Source organism: Ptychodera flava, chromosome 18, assembly GCF_041260155.1.
Source record: "Ptychodera flava strain L36383 chromosome 18, AS_Pfla_20210202, whole genome shotgun sequence".
Lineage (NCBI taxonomy): Eukaryota > Metazoa > Hemichordata > Enteropneusta > Ptychoderidae > Ptychodera > Ptychodera flava.
The window spans coordinates 11,155,428-11,178,652 of NC_091945.1; the positions used below are offsets into that span (position 1 = coordinate 11,155,428).

The following is a 23,225-nucleotide window of genomic DNA, read 5'->3' on the forward strand; positions in this document are numbered from 1 at the left end:
TTTCTCGCTGTCTTGGAATTTGATGGGAAACCCTCTCATTTTGACCTGCTATCAACTAAAAATAAATCATGCAATTTATAAGTAATACTAAAATTTGAATGAGAAAGTACCTACAGCAAATATTTCTCATACCAAACGATACACTTTTTGAGACACAAAGACTATCATTGTCTGTAAATTTTGTTACGTTCATGAAAAATTCCAAAAGCAATCTATTATAATTGTGAAACGAAATGAAAAATCTTGCAAGATGTAGAACAGATAAAGAAATATACACATTTCTTTATTTGATCAACATTTTGAGAACAAATTCTGCAATTATACAGAGCCAATAAAATGTTGACATCGCAGTCTAAAATGGCATTGAGAGAGCCTATCATCAGATTGTAAATGCTATCTTACAATACAGTTCACACTCTGTGAACACTTTCAATTACTGAGCATTATTACATTCACATGTTTTCACTTTTGGTTTCCAATCCCAAGGAAAATCCCTGGAGTATTCTACATTGTAAATTTTAGCGACAAAATTTTTAATCCTGTCTGTCTAGATACATGAAAACTGTCAGATAATCCCCCTCTTTTACATAGTAATGCCCTCCAATGGACACTTTCATTTGTGTATTACCTTTGCATGTCAGACAGGACAGGTTTCTAATTTTGGAATTTCCGTGCATGAAATAGAGTTGTGCACCAAATGGGAAGACAGAACAAAAGAATAAAAAAACGCCTCTGATCCTAAATCAGCCTTTGCCTTGGAAAACTTTAACATGAAAGGTAAATTGCAAATAATCTGCAGAATTAGTAGTTGTGAATATCTAACAAAATCTGTCATAAAGATAAATGAGAGAATCTTGGACAAATTATGGAAATAATATGTATATTCATTTACGATGATAAATTATGCCTGTCGTGGCTTAATGCAAGATAATTTAATGAAAGGAAAGTAATTAACAGGCTGGAAACTTTGGACCCAGTGGGAGGTTGTCAAATGTCACTCATTTATAAAGTCTGTTTCACGATTACCTTACAAAATGGACAATGCGAATTTGAACGACAGTTGTCCACGTTGTCCGTTTTGGTACCATTTAGTATTATACATGCTGTCCAAAAGAAGAAACAAAAATTTTTTTGAATTCATACATGTACATTAAACAGATGACCAAAAACCAGATCAATTAACTTGCCTGTGACAGGCATAAACTTGACACAGCTCAAGGTCAATGAAATTCCTGAAAGTACCAAATACAATCTGGTATAATAGGTTGTGACTTTTTGAAAATACTCTGAAAAAATCATGAATATCCAAAAATATTGCATACAGGCTAAGTCCAGTCAGTTTTCTGGTTAACTTTAAAACAATATGACATCATGATTTGGATTCTCCCACTGTAAAATGGGGGTGAACAGGGTTGCAAAATGATGGGCAACTTTTGTTTCTCATTCAAAGTGCACCTTCCAACGACAAACAAACTTTGAAAAAGTGTCAGTCTGTCTACTTTGACAGGTCTGATGCCTTGAGAGAAAATTGATGAGGATTTGATGCAGGCTGGTTACATCAGAAAATAAGAAAACTTGCCACTCATCTGATAATATTTTCTCTTTCAATTTGCAGCCAGTGAAGAAGACAGTACTGAAATCAACGCTACGACACCGCCAAAGTCAAACGAAAGCTCGCCGACAAAATCTCCCAGAAGGTCAAAGTTGCCGACTCCTTCAGGCACTAACATCAAGAGTGACTATAAAAAGGTAAAGTAAATACTAAAGAAAGTACATTGTATGTCATTATTTGCATCTCTCTCTAAAATTTCTACAATAAATAATGATATTTCATTTCAGCTAGATACTGGATAATCGTATATTCTCAACTTTTCCTCTGAATTGCTTCTTGAACCAGTAAAGTTTCATATTTGTTCTTGAACATATTTAAACTTGTAAATGTGAGAAATAAACCAACTTGTGTATTTTCTGATGTAAACTGATTATAATTTAATGAAAGATGGATTTTCTTCAGAAGCGGAATCACATTTAAGCTATCTCCTGAACTTGCTGATTTTTTAGTTGCACATCACTTCCATTCAATACGTGACACAGTATACATACCAGCAGATTCACCAGCTATGAAGGCAAAAGCATACCTTCCCTCAGGCCCTGAGAATCATACCTTGTACTCCAACAGTTTGATTTCAGGATGTAGACCAAGGGAAACAGAGACCCATCCAAAGGATCAAACATATGCTGTTAGCCCCCGCCCCCCAACATCGTCAGTCACTATACATGTCATGAAACACATCTTGTCTAATTTTCTCACTGAAAATTTCTTCTGTTGCATACAACATCTTCTTTTATGTTTACCAGAACATCCGCATGGCACAGATAATCAGATTGGTGCTTGCAAACTTGTTCAGTTGTCTGAACTGGTTGCTAAACATTTTTCAAACTGTTTTCATTTGAATCACCATAATAATGCACATCACATGACCTTAAAGTTGACGAATCAAGAGAGATTTTTTGATGAAGTGTGTTACAATGCACTCTCACAAACTCTTTGAGTCAGCTTTGAATTTCTGGAGATTTCTGTCCATTAATGTACAGTTTTCCTGTGGCAGAGAGAACTTTCATGAATGTGACTCTGATTTTACAAATTAAGTGAAATGAAATTTTTCAATATACATAACAAAATAATAAAATATAACTGAAACTACCACCACACTCCCTAATTTTTCTGATATTGTTTTACTTATAATAAAATGGTGGCCAGATATTGCCATGCATGTATGTCAATAATTTGCATTTGTTAGTTCAGGTGCAATTTTAAAGTATAAGTATTAAAGTTTCCAGATATCTGCTACCCATGTAACATCTTGCAAGGGGCTTTAAACTGTATGAACTTCGACTCTTCTCACAATGTGAATAATGGAATAAACACACAAAATGAGAAACCGTCTTCCCTAATGTGGTAATCTAGAGATAGTTTCTCGACTATCTTGTATCATCTAATGGATCTATTGAACAGGGAGTTGAACTCATGCCGTTTACCTGTTACTGGGGTCATCTTTGTATTTTAACCAAAATACCAATTATTTCAAATTCAGCGCTCCTGGTCAAAAGAATTTCCTTTGTGTGACCAGCTTCAAAAGCGATGTGAAAGCTTAGCGACAGCTTATGTAATTGACGGCAAAGTGATGGTGTAAAAGAAACACTTTAGTGTAGACTTATAGTCCTGGGGGTACATGTGAAATTGGATCAACGCCCAGGAACAGTTGAACTGCTTGGGGACGTGTACAGCAGTAAGGTTCAACATCATGCAATTATTGAACAACAATTTTTGACATTTTGGTATAATTTCCCACAAAAATTATTCAGAAAAAATTTTTCGCTTCTCAGAATTAACAAATGTATCCTGGAAAAGATTTGGTTTCTCTGCTACATGTAGGTTTATTGCACGCCTGATGAAATGGTTTTGAACCTTGAAGTGACAATTGTGAGCTCTGTCAACTTGTTTGGGATCACTGATCACGGCGCATCAGCAAAGACAATAGATAGACAATAGCAGTCAACACTTTTCCTGCCAGATTTATTGTTGCTTTGAGATCAAACCATGATTAAATCAAGACAGTGCATCCCCTTTAAAGTATACAAAGCTGCAACAATCTTGGCCTTTTACAGACTTTGAAAAATCTTAAACATGATTTCCAACGACTTGTTTTTTCAGTCGCCGCAGCTCCAATACACATAAACCGGTATGTGTATGTAGCAATTTTCCCTAACTTGACCTTTAGCTGATGAATTGTGTGTCATAATGGCATGTATCATTTACATCTTCATTTTAAATCTTCTACAGACTTTTTTCAAATTTTTACTCTTTTTGAATTACTTTGCATTGAAAGCACTGAATAAATTAGACTTTTCCCAGGAATTGTTTGTTGCTTTTTTAAAGTGTTAAACTCCTAGAGAAACAGAAAACTGGTGTAAATTGAGGCTATTGGTCTAGTTTGTCATTTATTATAATATGCTTAGCTGGAATCAAGCAATCTGATTGGTTGGAGCCGGGGTTTATGTTCACAACAAGAAGACCTGCGCGCCGCGTAACATTTTTGAGCTCGCGCAAATTTCGAACGCCAACTTGAGAGCTCAACGCGCCATAATGTAGAACAAGTCTATGGCTTCAAGTTGATTTTGATGGTCAAATTTTAGTCTAGTGCAGCTTGACGAACCAACAAATAATAAGTTTAAGTAAGCAGCGGAGGCTATGTAACGACAATATAATTTTTAAAAGTTTTTTGAGTGTTTTTTGAAGTAAAATTCTTCAAGTTCGATGTCTAATCGCGATATCGATGCGTTGCGTAACCGCAGTTAATGAATTCAACTGTGCACGCACGTGCGTTCTGAAACGTTCTTTTTTGGAGTTTGTATGAGGCTGGGCGCTCCTGAACTCTCGTTTCAACTTCGGCCCTAAATAACGACATTGTCCACTTGTTTTTAACTTTAACATATCATAATGAGGTTACAAACGGTGCGCTCGGGTATTTGGTTGCGGATATAAGACCTCTGGGGTGAAAATTAGCATATTTGGGTGAAATAATCACCTCGCAACCCTCGCTTGCCGTTTATAACCTCTAAATACAGTACAGGCAAACATTTGCCCACTTTTAAAGGGCCAGTAGCCGTAACTTTGATTTTTTTCAATTTTTTCAGTTTCTTGTTCTACTTCACAGAGCATGTTAAAACACCCACTATGTAGCTTGTCAACACAGCATCTATTCGTGAAAAATGGCACTGTTAATGTTTGTGTTTGAATTCTCTCTGACAAGAACCCACTTGTCAACAATAACACTGTACAGGTAAAAGACACTATGCTGACAAACTAAATAGTGAGTGTTTCAACATGGTTTACGGGAGTAGAACAAGAAACTGACATTGAAATAAAAACTAAAATAGTGAAAAGAAATTTAAAACTTACATCCTACCGGTAGTATATATCTTCCTCTAGTGATCTCTGAACCGTAAATTTCTGCTGAAGTAAAATGTATTCCGCTGAGATCAAATTAGAGAGCCGAGTCAAGGAACTACTCCTGTGTGATAGATAATACAACAATAATTGATTACAACTATAATGCATCTAGAGTAATGATTTATGAGATGAAGTTCAGTTCAACAAGCGGACAAATAATTTACACAGTTCCCATTATATTCCACCTATTAAGGAAACTTTTATATTTTTGCAACTTATTTTATTGTATAGGGTACCAAATACACTCAAATTATAATAATAAATACTTGTTTCATATAATCCTCATTTTCATATATTTTTTGCAAGAGTAATTTCACTACTTTATATAGGTGAAAATTCTTGAGTTTGTGAACAAATTGAAGTTGACCTAACGAGGGACACATGCAATGTAGACCATGTGAAGCATAAAAGCTCATAATTTTTGGAAAAAAAGTACTGCTGACATAGTCTGAGTTTAACAATGACCTCCTCATTTTGTTTCTACATGCTCACATTTATTTTATCCTTTCACATTGAGATTCTGTAAATTTTTAAATATTCATCATCATTTATGAATAAACTATAGGGTAATACCAGAATGTCAAACAGAGGTGACTTTATACCCTTGGGAACTGCCGAAGTGATTACAGTCTACCTGCAATTGATGTACAGAGTGACGAATTCAATTATCATGCCAATTCAGAAGGACTCTATTTGTTGACTTGGCTGGCCCTGCAGGAAAATGTTACATGCCCTTTAACTCCCATTCTGTCAGCAGCATCATTGAAAGCAATTGGATTGGGCCAAACCATAGTTGTACACCTGGGGTTCAAAGTTGAACACTGTCGGATTTCTAACTCTTTACTGAATCATAATCAGGAATACTTTGATATCAAATCATTCTTTTTCTTCTTTATGATCTAAATATTGCAAAACTGAATTAAATTCTGACCACAATGCTGCCTGGCAAAGTTGATAATTCAGAAATGTTTCCTTTTTAATAGAGGGCCTTTTAATATTCAATTGTTCTATTTCTTCTTTATGATCCTAAAATTATCACAACCAACTCTTCAAATAACGAGGCTTAATTAGTTGTGTACAAAAACAACAAAATTTGATTAATGCAAACAAAATATTGATGTTTACATGCGTAACACAGTGTCTCTTGTTCTACTCTCAAAATTACATTGGGATGCCTCTTGTTCAGCTCGTCAATACAGCCTGTATGTATGCGTGTATTTGTGTGTGTGTATGTCTGTGTGTCTGTGTGTGTGTGTGTGTGTGTGTGTGTGTGTGATAGCTACATGTTAAATGTTATTTTTGACAACTGAATTCTAGTCTAGAATTCATTTGTAAACAATTACATGGCATATTCCGGTAGTTCACAATAAGTTATCTCGGTGATACTTATACTTTGTGTTTCAACATACTTCCTAAGTAGACTTAGCAACTATACTCGTTTTCTGGAACAGAAATTGTGAAAATATCATAAAAAATTGCCACCACTGTCCCTTTATAAGTTTATTAGATTTATTTTTTTCCAGTTTCAATCCCCAAAAATACCAGAGAGCAGCACAATTTATTTCTGGGGAATGGTAAATGAATTATTGTATGTAGGTATCACATTGCAAACTCCATAACTCAGAATTAGTGTTTGAAATCCTTTTAGCAGTCCTCTTCATCGAATGCTGACGAGCAATGAAAATGTATGATGATAAGGTTTTCAGAGTGAGAAATGTGGCAAGAAGATGTGAAAACTGTGACAAAAAGGAAGGAAGATGTCTTGAAATTAAACAAAAATCATAAGATGTGAAGCTTTTATGAAATATACTGAGAAAAATTGCTGATGACGTACAGTTGAGAGAAGATTGACAATTACTCAAAACAAGCCAGGAACCCCGAGTCCAGGCTATGACACTAAGTACCATGCTTGACATTTGGGTAAACGCTCTGTTGCCATGTTAATCTCTGTTTGCAATAAATTTCAGTATAAATAGCCCAGCATCTGACTGGATAGGTCTTTGGAAATCCATGCTAAATATGGTAAAGCTGATCTTAAGCCTCAACGATGCCCCAATTTCTCAACAAAACTATTCAGTACAGATCTGCTGCACACAGTTTAGTCAGAAGAATAAATCGAGTACATTTTACTGACAAAAGTGTTACATTGATATCGGACAATGTCAATGGCAGACCTGATTATGAAAATTTAGCGAAATATTTTATCTGACCCTGTCAGGTTTTCAATTTTCACATGTCAGTTATCATCCTATCTTGGCAAATATGTTGGAAGTGTACTTTGAAATTTACATCCAATTTAACATATTGGTAATGTCTACATCATAATAGCAATTCATCATAAAGTATTGAATTTTTATATGATATCCTAATATCAATTTATCACAAAGTATGAAATTTTAATATGATTAATCTAATAATACATTTTCAAATATTTTGAGAGGTAAAAGGAGCTTGTTTTAAAAGATTGATGACAATCTTTTGGATGAAATTAATTGTTATATATTAAATGAATATAAAATATGAAAATTATTTTTTTTAATATTAAAGGAAATAAATAATCAAATTGTATTCTAATTGATGCGTGACATGTGAATATTGTTTTCATCTATCTAATTTACAACTTGTGTACTAGATATGCTGAAACTGTTAGGAAAAAATAAAGGAAAATCAGATAAAATTTGGTGGTGAAGAACTTTGGGCCCAGCTGTTGAACTTTTGTATAACTTTTGACATCTAACCCATAAAAAGGAGGAAAGATGGTCCAAGCACTTAATATACACTGTCTGTTTGTCTGTCTGTTTAGCTGATCCAAAAGTAAAATATCACAGTTCACGTCAGTAATGCACTGGTCAAGAACAGCAAGATGTCTTAGGAATGTCGTAGAGGATGGCTACATGTCACATTTAGTTTACTTTTAACAACTATGATGGTAACCTTGTTCATAATGTTCTTGGGCAAAATGGCTGACTATAGTTGATCCAATGTTACCATGGTTTGAGTCACAAATCTAGGTCACAACTCTAGGGAAGTTTTTCAGCCTAGCTCACCTAGCACATCCTATAAAAGTACTGACTTGATCTTACTGACACAAATCCAATAGCCTGGTAGCTATTACCCATCCCAAAAAAGTTACAATGGCACAAACGTTATGATTTCATCGCAAAATTTTGGTACAACAAATAGTTTATAAGAAAAAGTGAACATTTTGAAAACATCACTGATGTGAAAACATAACAGCTATTCTTTAAAAGTTTTCTCCCCGGCTGCCCTCTCTTACTCAATTTTCCTCAAAGGAGATCTCACTTGTCCTTACAAACTATAGGATTGTACCAAAATTTTGCGATGAAAATGAGCTGTTCATCCCCAATTCCCTGTACACTGATCCACAATTAACATTGATAACAATGGGTTTGGGCCAAACCATGGTGCTGAAAAGGTTATGCCAAGACCTGAAGGTTGACAGCAACCTCACTGAATTGTGACGATGCATTTTTTCCACCCTGGTTTAATATAAGTCTTTCATGATATTCATGAAATATTGACGCATAGATGGGAATTTTAATTTTTGTTCTGCGTTTCATCAACAGGCTGATGTAAATAAAGCTGGCCAGAAACCAGGAGGAAGTGCATCGCCAAGACGACCGGCTAGCGCTGCTGCTTCACCGAATGTAACAAGTGGAATCCCGCGACGACCTGCAAGCGCGCACACCGCGCCCATCAACGCTGGAAACACATCACCAAGACGAGCTGTCAGCGCACAACCGAGAAAAGGATCCAGTAAGACAGCCTCAGAATACTGAAGTCATGATTTGCATGGTCTGACTCCAACTTAAAAATTTAAAAAGATTACAATTAAAGATAAATATCTTAATTATGCAACTATATCATATATGTTTTTAATTCCATTAAAAAAATACCAAAGAAATCACACACCCAACCAAACCTCATTATTAATCTCAAATATTAAATGGAAGACACTATTTTATAGTTTCTAAAATATGTCCAACCTCCGTTAGCTTGTACATTACATTCATAACTCACAATCCATTTATAAATTCCTCCAAAACAGATATTAATTATTGTATTACCTGTCATTGATTAGAAGTTAAGAATAGAGATCTTGTGTACTGATAGGTATGTTGTCAAAGTTTAAACCGTGTCAGTAAAGGTTCAGTAATCAGTTTCAAAGTATTATTTGTAGATAAGCTGCCCCTGTTGGTGGGCATACAGTGCCCTTGGTAAATAGATACATTGTTAAACCTCTCCTGGTTACATGCAAATATCTGGTTGCACTCAACAAACAATCAGAATAAAGCCAAGTGGAGGAATGAAATAGCACGCTCAAACAGTAACACAGGTGATCCATAGAGAACGGCAGAACAATAGGAAACAGATGATAGGGAACTATGTACGCAGGCAACGTAGCCTTCTAACAAACCTGCCAACATGATTAGAGTATGGACCATGATTAGAGTATGGACTTGCACACTCTGTATAACTTAGCTTACAACTATGGTAAGAATTAATTGATTCTGCTTGTCCAGTGTCTTTTCGAAAGACGAGTTTCTAAAATGTGAGTGGGAAAAAATATTGATTTATGTCTATTCGTATTTGCAACAGGCTCTTCAGAGAGTTCCGAGAGGCGGCAGAGTCCAAGTAAGTCTCCCGACGTCAAGAATGTGAAGTCCAAGATTGGGTCGACTGACTACATGAAACACAAACCTGGCGGAGGCAGTGTGAGTACCAGGATTCATTTCAGTCTTCGTGAATTAGCCTTGTGATCATGTCGTTGAATAAACAGTACCTCCATCGACATCTCCTTGTGTATGCTTTTCTGAAAATACACTGTAAATAAGAGATCCCTCACTCTATGGTATAAAGGCCAGAGTTTGTGTCAAAAACACTGAAGCTATATCCAATTTCAAAACCGAAAATAAATGCCTGGTGTGAAAACTTCAGCCACTCAAACTTCAAAAAATGTTTTCCCCACAAGGTATGTAAGATGCAATTCAGAACTAATGCATGAATATTGGATGACAGATAGCTTACAAAGCCATCCTGGAAACATTGCAGTATTTCTACCCGAATAAAAATTTTATTATCCTTTTTCCTTGATATTACAAGGAATTCTGGGTAAATTGCTGTGGAAAACGCCTGGTAAATTTGCTGACTGCCCTTGACACAAACCACTGTAACTTACATATCAGAGTGTCACATCTGACTGAAGGGTGTTCTATGGCAGCATTAACATTTTATCAACTTGTCATCAATTATGCAACAACAGAAGTTCAGTATTTGTGTTGAAGTCTTTCAACTTCCAACATGCACATACATTAGTAAACCTCAGAGGTCTTCAAGGGTAGCAATAATCTCATGGCAGTTTGTCATGTGAGCTAAATTGATGTGTCAAGTTGACGCAAGAATCTTTTCTTTGCCCCAAGATAATTTTTACTTATTGCATGAGTTGATAGACATAAAATCCAAGTACTTCTTTAAAGAGAGTTAAGAAATCCCATGAGTGAGAGGGTATATTGATCATAGGATATGAAAATTTAAACTACATTGTCAGTTACGCTGTTCATATTGTAGATGAATGTGCTTATGACATTGTGATTTAAGCCAATAGTTGTTGTACATGATATAGTATCAATTTCAAAAAGCCAACATAATTGCCATCCACAAAACCAGCTGTGCATACTGTTATCAAAATAAAAAAATCAATGTTTTACATGTGATAAACACATGTGTGTACTCAATGAATGCCTTATTGTCTCTGCTGTCACACTGAAGGCACATCTTCTTCTGACACAGTGAACAATTAGTTCTTTTCATCGGAAATTGAGGTGTAAAAGATTTTATTGATTTCAGGTTTACATTGGTGTCAATGCAATGTGCTGACCAGAGAAACAGCACCATTCATTGTTGTAGTGTGTTCAAACACATGACATGATGAAAAGTCAGTTATCGTACAATTTGATTAAAATCAGAGGTAGAGATGGCAACATTTCCCCCTTTGCTTGTTCTTTGCTGTTATCGTTAGCTGATAGTCGCCGCACTACGCGACTATCAGCCAATGAGAAACGTCACTGTCTCCAAATCTGATTTTAACCAGATTGGCTGTTGTCATGAAGTACAAGAAAAATGGCAGGAAACAGAATTATTATCACTGGCGTAAGATTCAAAGAAAACGGAACATTGCGGATTGATAAAGGAAAATGGAGTGATGTAATTTAACGTTACATGTGTCTGACCATCAAGAACAGTCATCATATGTTTACCACAATCACTGTTTCATCAAAGATAAACACACAGTCCCACCACAACAGCAGATTTTTGAATACATGAAAGAACTTGTCTGTTGCATCATTTGAATAGTCTCAGAGTCATTAACACGTGTAGTCATCAAACTTTGTCAAATTCAAATCAATATGTTATCAAGAATAATGCGAGTAATGTTCAGTTCAATCATGGCGGCACAATTTTAAGTATATATGAAAGAAATCCAAAGTAATGATGGATATCAGTAAATATTCATTTTAAACGATAGAATTCGACCTGCTACTGAACTTGCAAATTGGCAACTTTTTGACTTAAATGACTAAATTCTAGGAAAGTAGGTTGGAGTGGTGTTTATGTGGTATATGTGGTGTTTATGTGGTGTGGTATATATATATATACATACATATATATATATATATATATAATATATATAATATATATATATATATATATATATATATATATATGTATATATATATATATATATATATATATATATATATATTATATATATATATATATATATATATATATATATATATATATATATATATATATATATATATATATATATATAAATAGGTAGGTAGTTGCACAGATGGAAAGTTACACATTTACATATTTCTGATGATTCCAACTCACATTTTTACTTCATACATTTTTGTGATAAAGCATCTTTTTAAGCATGAAGCAGCGAGAGTTTTTTTATAATAAATTTTGGAACTCTCTATACCGCAAGGAAAAGTATTGAGATTTGAGATACGTCCGAAATCATACCATCTCGCCTGGTATAGTCCCTCTTTCACCACAATTTTCTACCGAAAATCACCCCTCTATGCCATGAAGAACGCGAATTTCTGCTTCAATTCGGTGAAAATTCGCATCGGCTCACGTCACAAGTACAGCATACTATAGTATACTGACGAATGTTACTTATACTTACCTTCGACTTCATCCTCATTATAAATTCCAGGTGAAAATATTTACAGACAAGAAAGATTACAGCAAAGTAACGTCAAGATGTGGTTCCATGGACAATGCTGTTCACCGACCTGGTGAGTGTTCGCTGAATATTTTCCATCCTCGGTTGTATGTATCACAGGCTCTAGAGTCAATGCAGGCGAACCGCTAGCCGCCACTGATACAATAAAAATCAATGGCGGCTAGCGGTTCGCCTGCATTGACTCTAGAGCCTGTGCTATGTATGACGTTCATTTCAACTTCAAGCACTACCATGCCATGATTTGTGACCTGTGACCTGATATGACCCCGAAGGTCATCCCCACAAAGAGGCTTTGGGATTTCCAACATGGGAGAAGCTTTGTAGATCAAAAACACTATACCTTTCAATCTCAAGAGGCGGAAACTTACAAATATCTTGAATACTTAGCTCATTCAGACGTTTACAGATTTTATAAAATGTTGAAACTTGTCTACAGGTGGCGGAAATGTGAAAATTGTGAACCAGAAAGTGGAGGTGAAAGCAGAGAGTCGTATTGGATCTATGGATAAAATTCAACACAAAGCAGGTGGCGGACAGGTCAAGGTACGGAAATTTATTTATTTATTTATTTATTATTTATTTATTTATTTTTCTTGATGGAGTGAAAAGAAAATTAAGATATCCGTTCTCTGCATCAGTTCATAATAGTCCTGAAATCGTTACTAAATCAACATAAAATTATTATTGGTATATAAAGTATAAGCAAAAAAAAAATGTGCGTATATATGGGTGACAAATTTGATCTCTGATGCTATACCCCAGGTCTGACCATAAGATATCATATCATGTTTCATATTCCTTACTGCATAATGTTTGTTTGGAGGCCAGTTATCAGTAATAATGCAAAATTGTCAATACCGTATAAAATGAAATGTTGTTCCCTCTGTGTGATATGAGTTATATTTCTATTTCACAACTCGAAACACGTGCCATCTTTATTCAGTCACCCTACCAGTTACAGAGAAGCTCCAGTAAAACAGTTTCACCGAAACATCCCTATTCCTGATGGTGAAATCTTTTGCCACAATTTTATAATTTATTGTGGTTTTAATGATGAATTGTTTGAGTTCACACTGATTTTAATGTGTGTGAGTGTGAGTCAAAAAAATTAAAAAAAATTCATTAACAGCAACAAGTTTTTCCTTGTAGAAGACAAATTTACTCACAATTCTATTTTGAACAACTTCTCTTCCATGTTTAGATAGAAAATCGTAAATTAGATTTCAAAGGGAAAGCGAGGAGTAGGATAGGTTCATTGGACCAAGCTGATCACACCCCAGGTGGAGGTCAAGTCAAGGTAATCACTCAAGTGTGCTTTTTGTTTAGTCAAATAAACTATTTCTTCCACTGTTAGAAAACTCTCCATAGGCCTTAGGACAACCTTTTTCTCACTTGCAATCCACTACCTCACTTTGTTATCATGTTATAGCCATTTTGTTTTTGTTCATACTGGGAAATTGGATAGCTGAATCTGGAACTACAGTATGGAAAGTCTAATGACATCAGAAACCTAGAAATGTTTAAACAGGGTAATAAAATCGTTCCAGAAACTGTGAAAAAATACTGCATGTGTCTCTAGCTTCTGCAGTTTTGGTTGTGAGAAGTTTTAAATTCCTCATATCTCAAAATTACTTCTATTTCCTCATGACTTGCAGCATTGGTGTTAACATGAAATTTTTCCTTTTTTTTCTTTCCAACCTATTTTCCTTGATTGCAGATCGAAAATCGCAAATTAGATTTCAAGGACAAAGCATCCAGTAGGATAGGTTCACTAGATCGTGCAGATCACACACCCGGTGGTGGTAATGTCAAGGTAGTGCTGAGTGTCTTAAAGTGGAACATGTAAAGGAGTGTGTTTATCTTTTCCTCAAAATAAACTCAGAAGTTTAATTGCGTTCTTGAGTCAGCAAATTGCAACAACGTTACGTCCTCCAGGTTTTACTTTATGCTTTGATTTGTCACAAATGCTTTGGCGAAACAAGTGAAAAAATGTCTGTGTCAGACAGAACCATTGCCAGTGAAGAGTCAAGTGAACACAAAAATCCAGAACAAACCGGCTAAATATTCTGTCAGGAGAGCATAATAAATGCAGAGAGTTGGGATTAATCCGAGAGCGCCCTCAACGAGTGAGTTGTAAATTTCAATGTATTTTGTTTCTCGGAACGCATTCTGATCATGTGACTTACATCCCCGCAGCTGCTGTCACTCTGTTTTGTTCAGTAGAATGAATCTCTTCGATAAATTCTGCATCACGTTCATTTTGATGATACCACAGGTCAAAAGTCTCACAAATACAGAGATCGAATTGGTTCAAAATTGACAGAATGAGAAAGTATCATGCCATCCAAACAGTACATATAACTGCAAAATGCTCTGAAAACATTTTTACTCCTTTCAGAGCGACATCCCTTCTGTCCCATTTCAATAGTTTTGTCTGTTACTAACATTGAAATTTCATGTGTTTCATTGTTTGTTTTATTTCATATTATCCCATACATATAGTACCTTAGATAATTAAAGTACTTTTAGGCCAAAAAAAAAAAAATGTTTCTGGTCAGCGCGCGTGTCACTTGAACAACATCGCGTCACCTTTTTTTTTCTGTTTGTGGCCGGCGGCCGTGGCTGACACCAAACCAAAATGGCTGAAGAGAAAGAGAAAATTCTTTTGGGGGCATGATCAGTGACTGCATGAACAGTATATATGTGACTATATTGATAAAACAATAAAAACTGACCCTCCTCCCTCCCTCGAGGAAAAATAAAAAAAAAAAAAATAAAATGCGCATCGCCGCACCATTTTTTTAGAGAAAGACCTGACCAGAAACATTTCTTTTTTTTTTTGGCCTTATGTGGTCTACCTGTCTCCTACATCATGACCATTTACGGTCCATCAGAAAATAGTTTTTGTTTATTCATTTATTTATTTATTTATTTATTTACCCATCAAAGTGCCAAAAGACAGCCCCTTTCAGATGAGAAAACACTGACATAATATTAAAAAAAATTTACTCCCCAAGGGACAAAAAATGTGCACAAAAAGACATACAAATTCTAAATACAAACATTGCAGAACGATAAAAACAAGTACACATGAATTTTTGAAAGTTTTGAAAGGATCTGATTGCCAGTATGCAGTACTCTGAGATTTATAAATGTTATTGGGCAATCCATTGTCATAGAGATATGTGCTTCATGTATTCATATCCTTGTGTAAGATTTCAAATATGCAAATTCAGATATACAGATGGTAGGAGCAGAGTAGCCACAGCATATTTGTGTGATTCAACCCTAATTTTAGCATTCCTCTAGGAAAAAGTTTTTTTTTTTATGTCCTGACCTTTCAAGAAGCAAACTCACTTTCTGTATAAAATTGCTTGTGACTATCCAAATATACTAATTTATGTACTTACCTCTCTGACATTGCTAACACATTAACTATGGTACACTTTCCATATTTCCTCTCTCAGATCCTCTAACCCTCATTCTCTGTTTTTCCAAATCTCTCTTCCTTTTCAGAACCTCATCCTTTACACTTTCCTGTCCACTCTTCTCTCATAGCTCATTTGATTCCAGATCCTTTGGTTGCACCATGGTTGCATGGAATGTTCATGATCTCTACTTTAGGAAAACTTTCCAGAGTGCAATTCCAGAGTAGGATAATGCTCCAATGACCTTTAACCTTTCACATCAAATGAGGTCAGCAATTATTACATCAAAAGATGGCAGCCTTACTATGAAAAATTCTTGTCAACATAGAGCACAGGTAACGGACAAAACTACAATAACAAATGACTGTGCATTACACTTTCATCAATCTATGATGAGATCAAATATTTTTTTCATTTATTGTAAGATTAAACAAGAGAAGGTGAATTTCCGTGAGACAGCGACATCTCGCGTTGGATCGAAAGCCAACATTACACACAGCCCAGGAGGAGGCACAGTAAAGATTGAAACAAGGAAACTTGACTTCAAGGAAAAAGCTCAGAGTAAAGTAGGCTCTAAAGATTACATTGACTATTCACCAGGAGGTGGTCAAGTCAAGGTAAGACATGCACTTATGTCTTTACATCTGTCGGATTGCTTATTGTCAGCTGAGACAACTGGGACTCTTCAAATTTACTCAAAATTAAGATAGAATGTGCCTCAGGACTTTTATTGTCATTATTGTCGGGACTTTTATTGTTATTAGAGTTAACACAGGGATGGCGGCCATTTTGTGATTCAAGTATCGGTAAACCTTGGGTAATCTATCTCTCTTGTACCAAAATTTGCACTGTGACCCCTAATTTTTATTCTTGATTTTGGAAGTGAATGGTTGAAAGATTCCTTGAGGAAAATTGGAGCGAAAGTTTAAGTCTTTTACTTTCGAGGCGCATACTACTACCTTAATACAACAATTATAAGTGACCTGTGGTTTGGCCGTGACTGACAGCTATCATTTCCGAGAAAACACATAACAGCAAGGTTTATTTATATTGTCTATCAATTGTATATGAACAGATGCAAATAACATTTGATGCAATGGTCAAGCACAAGCACACACTCAACAAGTATCATCATCGTATGTATTAAAATGACAGTTGATACATTGTACGTGAGTGATATGCTACCGTGAAGAGGGTGTTTTATTGTAGCTGCCAGTCTCTGCCCATCTAGAAGTCCACTGACAATTGTTGCAACTTCAAGTAAATTTTAACTTTAAAAGTTGTAAGGAATGCATGTATCAAATTGCATAGGAGGTACTGGTTTGGTTTTAAAAGGAAATGTTCTGAAGTGTTCAGTATTTTGGATTATATGTGTCAGTATGTATGTGTAGTGTGTATGATAAATGTGTCGATATTGATGTGTATAGTGCATGCGTTGAAATTAGCTATAAAGATAACATAAATAAATAAATACATGGAAGATTGATAAGCAGATGTGTCAAAGAACCAAAAACATGACAAAACAAACCCATGCAAATTTACAAATTAAAAACAAAATATCAAATTACTAAGAAACTTCATATGAAATACAGTGAGAGAACATTTGTGTGTTAGTTGCAAAGGCTATCACAGTAATAACATGTTTGTAATTTTTTCAAAATCAGCCTTAATATATACATTGGTATGTATGAAAGATTTCAATATTTAGTTTCCAATGAAATCATTAAGAGTAGAAATTTCATCATTAGTAATATTTTTACATCACGGTTGTTTCTCTCCATGCCAGATTGAAAATCGTAAACTTGACTTTAAAGAGAAAGCTCAGAGTAAAGTCGGTTCAAAAGATTACATTGATCACAAACCCGGTGGTGGAACCGTCAAGGTAGGACCTTTGTGAGGTTTGTTTCCATGGTAACTAGTTTTAGTGAAAACTGTGTAGATTTCAGCATTTTTCATGATTTTTAGTTCATGTGAGTGTGTGAGCTGTTACCAAATGGAATGTGTTATTATGATTTGTAAATTCTTGACCCATCCATTAGTCATAAAGGTTACGATAACCGTCCTGTGTTTACACTCTGGGAAACTGTTTACTTCTTCACCTCACAGCTTTGGTGAAACAACATTGTTTTCAGTTACTGGTATGACCTGTGGACTTTGAAAGGGGTGAAAGTCATGAGGTTTTGAAAATGTGATTACAAAATACTGCTTTGCGAAAAAAATTACAAAACAATTGGTGGAAAACTTTGGTGTCTAGTATATTTTGAATCTGGTTTACAAAACAAAAGCACTGTAAGATATATCAAAGAAATAATACCGTCGCTATCCATGAATTGAACAGATGGCAATTTAGACAACATTTCCAGTTGCATATAGACAATGTGCATGGAAATTACATGCTGCTACAACTAGTTTTGATTGCTTAGAGATAAAAAATATCCTTCAGTGTGGAATCAATTTCATTTTAATAATGGCTGGACCACGGTTGTTTCTGTCCATGCCAGATTGAAAATCGTAAACTTGACTTTAAAGAGAAAGCTCAGAGTAAAGTCGGTTCAAAAGATTACATTGATCACAAACCCGGTGGTGGAACCGTCAAGGTAGGAAAAAACAGGAGGTTTGTACAATTGGTGACAAAGATTTGGTTACCAAGGTTACTGAGATTGTTTTTCTGTTTCTATAGGTCCAAGCATTATTTCCTCTTTCATCTTTATCCTTGCATTTGTATTTCTCTCACATACTTACATAGTGCATGCATTCTCCCCATACCATACCACTCACATCTCATATTATGTACACAAACACAAACATACACACACATGAAGTCACACATATACACAGATACATGGCTATCTTCATGAAATTCATCACCACAAGTCACAGCATGCAACTTCATAAAAGATTTAAGAAACCCTGACACATAATTCTACAGGATCCTGCCATACATGTAAAGTTTAAAATGTACATCAAGTCCCCAAAGAAATGGTATCCCATAATACTGTGGTGTGTTTTTCTAATTATTAGGTTCAATGTTAGCATTATTTATGTATAATCCTTCCATAAACTCTCTCTATGTATTGTTCCCCCGTTGCAACATTCAGTGAATCAGTTCCTTTTCACAAAGAAGCAGAGCTATCTAGATCAGGGCCTTAATTTGTACTTTATTCCTTTCTTAGAATGAAGAGAAGAATACTTAGCAACAAGTTCTGCAAAGTTTTTGTGAGTTTTCTCATGTTTCAATCTTCTATTTTCACTTCAAGATTGAAAGCCACAAACTTGAATTCAAAGAAAAAGCTGCCAGTAAGGTTGGTTCCAAGGATAATATAGAGCATAGTCCAGGCGGTGGACTGGTCAAGGTGAGTGAAGAAACTTAAAATAACTGAGAAAATTATCATAGTTATCACGCCAAAAGGGAAAAATGGGAAAATCAAGAGTTTCTTATTTTAATGGGAGCTGATGGTTATCTTGCTCAAAGTTTCCTGTTTAATAGAGATGTATTTTTCATTGGAAATGCCAGAAAATATTCACATTTCAATTCTGTAATTAATGAAACATAGACCATTTGTTTTTTGTTTCAAAATTATGAGATTTTTGTGAAACCTATGTACCAAGCTGCTAATTTTAAAGTGGATTCCAAAAGGTCCTGATGTCGATGAGAAAAAAAAATTCTGTTGCAAACTTGTCAGTAATGTCTGTGTCTTTGTCCGATATTTTATTTTATGCTGATTGTGAAAAAGAAGGTTTTTTTTCATAATTAACAGATACGAGATGAGAAACTTGAATTCAAAGAAAAAGCCCGTGCAAGAATTGGTTCCCTGGAGTATGCTGACCACCAACCTGGAGGTGGAGATGTCACTGTGAGTAACAACATTTATAAGGCCAAATAAAAAATATATGAGTTTCCAGTAACATGCCTTTGAAAATAGGGTAGGGAGGTAGGTCAGAGGAAATTTTTTACCTTCCTTTTTGTACTCAAAATTTTTGAAAATACGAAAAAAATGTTGAGGGCCAGCAGGTTTTCTAGGGCAGGTCGGCTTACCAGAAACGCATATCTTTTTTGTTTGGCCTGATGCTTGAACTGTTGTGTGATAGGATTTTCTTATGCAAAGTGTGTGGTTGAGTATTACTTTATCTGTTCATGCTCAATGGCCAGTAAACATGATCCACACTCGCCATTGACAAAAAATAGTTTGGGCCAAACCATTATTGAGAAAGGGTTGTGTATGCAAATCCAATGATAATGAGTAATATAAATAATAAATATTTATAGATCAACTTTGAAATTTGAATTTTTTTCATAATGAAAGCACTAGTAGAAGTAAACAAACTTGTTACTGCCGTTAATCTAATAAAAAATTGTGGACTTTTTACATTTCTGTTTTTAGGTTTAATCTGTTTTATTCAGAATTAACTTTTAAAAGCATACCTCAGTTGGTGCATGTTGTAATGAGAAAAGTTCACCAACCACAAAAGATTGAATTGACATAATAGCTTTGTGTAATGGACAACATGTCATCATAAAATCCCTAAATAGCAATGATAGTGTAAGTTGTTTATTATGTGCAATTTATATACCATCAACCAAAATTATTATACGCTAAACATAACGCTGCATGATTATAATTTTAATTTTTGTGAAAAAAATTTACTTTAATCGTTTCATTTTTGTTGTGATTTTAAATAAACATTAAACTTCATTTTAAAGTCTTTAAATTGCAATTTCATATTGTATATTAAATTCCACAATAAAAAGTGAATTTTTTTAGATCCGAACGTACAATTTTAAACGCTCCATGAGTAAAGTGTCCAGTCGTATTGGATCATTGGAGAATATTAATCACATCCCTGGGGGAGGTGATGCCAAGGTAAGGGGTGTGTCACTCCCTTTGTGTGGGTAATTGTCAAGACTCCCCTTCCTCTTGCAAGTTTACTTTTTTCTCCCATATCAAACTTATAAATATACAATTCACATTAATAGAATAGTGTTAATAGTAAGATTTGACATTTTTTCCAGCTTCTTTGTGTATGTATACCAAACCCTATGTTACATTTAAAACATCTACATATCAAGAAAGTAAGCTTGTCATCATATGGAGATTGAATTATGATGAACACCTCAGTTTCTACATTTTTAAAACTTCTAATGAGCACACAGTGTGAATAAAAATTTAGCAAACCAAAGACTGTTTTTTGTCTTCAGTACAAATTAAGACTCATTACTGAGATAGGCTGTGTTGAGGAACTACATTAAAATAGTATAAAAACTTAAGTTTGATACAAAGGATAAAAAAGAACATTACAAATATTACAGCTACTAACCGTTGTGACAACAGAATGCAATGTTCAATATCATGATAACCCTTTGAGCGCCAAAGTCAATTTTTGTTGCCTTTACAGAATATACCTCAGTCAATTTTTTTTCAGATTTTTGCCAAAATTTTGATAAAGAATTGAAGCCAAGGAAATATGATTTCCATTTGGTCCAAAATTATCAAAAAATTACAGAAAAATTCATACAATTTGCAAACTATTGCACTAAAATTTTGGTGGGAAAAATTACAGCGCTCAAAGGGTTAAATACAATGGATGGCAACATATGATATTCCTGAAGTAATCCCAAGTACAATACCTGAGAGCATGCTTTGTAATTGACAAACATTCCAGTACACCTCACAAAATAGAAAGCTATTATGTCTAACCATTATATACCCGAATGTTTAAATTTATAATTGTAAAGTAGGGATATTTAACTCAGTTTGTAACAAAGGTTTAATGTTGTTCCATTTTTCCAGATGACTAAACTTTGCTTTAGTGCAATTTTCATGCCACACACTATATAAACAATATTTAAAAAGTGAATATTTTTTTAGATCCGAACGTACAATGTTAAACGCTCCATGAGTAAAGTGTCCAGTCGTATTGGATCATTGGAGAATATTAATCACATCCCTGGGGGAGGTGATGCCAAGGTAAGGGGTGTGTCACTCCCTTTGTGTGGGTAATTGTCAAGACTCCCCTTCCTCTTGCAAGTTTACTTTTTTCTCCCATATCAAACTTATAAATATACAATTCACATTAATAGAATAGTGTTAATAGTAAGATTTGACATTTTTTCCAGCTTCTTTGTGTATGTATACCAAACCCTATGTTACATTTAAAACATCTACATATCAAGAAAGTAAGCTTGTCATCATATTGAGATTGAATTATGATGAACACCTCAATTTCTACATGTTTAAAACTTCTGATGAGCTCACAGTGGGAATAAAAATTTAGCAAACCAAAGACTGTTTTTGTCTGCAATACCAATTACAGCACATCACTGAGATAAGCTGCTGTGTGATGAACTGCATTAAAATAGTATAAAAACTTAAGTTTGATACAAAGGATAAAAAAGGACATTACAAATATTACAGCTACTAACCTTTGTGACAGCTCTAAGAAATGCAATGTTCAATATTATGTTAAATACAATGGATGGCAACGTGGTATTCCTGAAGTAATCCCAAGTACAATACCTGAGAGCATGCTTTGTATTTAAACAAACATTCCAGTACACCTTACAAAATAAGTAAGCTATTATGTCTAACTATTATATACCCGAATGTTTAACTTTATAATTGTATAATAGGGATATTTAACTCAGTTTGTAACAAAGGTTTAATGTTGTTCCATTTTTCCAGATGACTAAACTTTGTTGAGTGCAATTTTCATGTCACACACTATATAAACCAATATTTAAAAAGTGAATATTTTTTAGATCCGAACGTACAATTTTAAACGCTACTTCAGTAAAGTGTCCAGTCGTGTTGGATCATTGGAGAATATTAATCACCTCCCTGGGGGAGGTGATGCCAAGGTAAGGGGTGTGTCACTCCTTGTGTGTGGGTAACTCTCATCAATCCCATTCCCCCTGAAAGTTTATTTCTCTCATAACAAACCTCACAAATATCCCACTTGTATTAACAGAATAGAGTTAAATAGCCACATTTGATATTTTTCGGGCTTTTTATCATATCTATACTGAACATATATGTTATTTTAAAGGAGAATAATTATGATAAACAACTCAGTTGTTAGGTGTTTTAAACTTTTAATAAGTATGCAGTGTGCATCATAATTTGCCAAAAGTAAATGCAGGTGGTTTTTATCAGCTGCAGTCTCACTGAGACAGGCAGTGTTGGTGAACTGAATAGGGAATAGTATTGTAAGTAATGTGTGTTTGATACGTAAGGTGCTTTAAATAAAGTATTTTGTTTGCTGTCCGTGTGCTGGTAGGTTTTCAGTTAAAATTAAGAAAACAAACACATTGTTAACACTATTACAAATAAAAATATTTTTTTTTGCAAAAGAAACCAAATAAAAATACCGCAATTATGCGGTGTCGCTCAAATTTGATCAGAATTGGTATACCAGTATGGGTTACCAATGATCAACAATAAATGTTGTTTCTATCTGTTCAGTGGAGGAAAATTCTACGTTGATGTTATGGCATTGATTTCTG

At 34.7% G+C, this 23,225-nt stretch overlaps 1 protein-coding gene and 2 long non-coding RNA genes across 12 annotated transcripts in view; 2 read left to right on the forward strand and 1 right to left on the reverse strand.

Annotated features, from left to right (window-relative positions):
* Positions 1-12,372, reverse strand: part of LOC139116824 (uncharacterized) — a 35,524-nt gene extending 23,152 nt beyond the window's left edge. For all 3 annotated transcript variants that reach the window (XR_011548396.1, XR_011548395.1, XR_011548397.1), the window contains exons 1-2: positions 12,237-12,372; positions 4,964-5,075 (exon numbers count right to left, since the gene is read on the reverse strand). This is a non-coding gene — a long non-coding RNA (uncharacterized lncRNA). The remainder of the gene's footprint in view (positions 1-4,963; positions 5,076-12,236) is intronic.
* The window catches only part of LOC139116823 (microtubule-associated protein tau-like), a 55,051-nt gene that overhangs the window by 23,374 nt on the left and 8,452 nt on the right, over positions 1-23,225 (forward strand). For 2 of the 8 annotated variants that reach the window (XM_070679509.1, XM_070679510.1), the window contains exons 2-13: positions 1,616-1,749; positions 8,602-8,791; positions 9,635-9,750; positions 12,267-12,348; positions 12,733-12,839; positions 13,498-13,593; positions 14,014-14,109; positions 16,150-16,341; positions 17,511-17,606; positions 18,226-18,321; positions 18,982-19,077; positions 19,483-19,578. In XM_070679509.1, the coding sequence (XP_070535610.1) occupies positions 1,616-1,749; positions 8,602-8,791; positions 9,635-9,750; positions 12,267-12,348; positions 12,733-12,839; positions 13,498-13,593; positions 14,014-14,109; positions 16,150-16,341; positions 17,511-17,606; positions 18,226-18,321; positions 18,982-19,077; positions 19,483-19,578 (1,397 nt within the window). The remainder of the gene's footprint in view (positions 1-1,615; positions 1,750-8,601; positions 8,792-9,634; positions 9,751-12,266; positions 12,349-12,732; positions 12,840-13,497; positions 13,594-14,013; positions 14,110-16,149; positions 16,342-17,510; positions 17,607-18,225; positions 18,322-18,981; positions 19,078-19,482; positions 19,579-23,225) is intronic. The other 6 variants (XM_070679511.1, XM_070679512.1, XM_070679513.1 and 3 more) reach the window with 6 other exon arrangements.
* Positions 20,092-22,955, forward strand: LOC139116822 (uncharacterized). The gene is made up of 2 exons (XR_011548394.1): positions 20,092-21,690; positions 22,482-22,955. It is a non-coding gene; the product is annotated as an uncharacterized lncRNA (long non-coding RNA).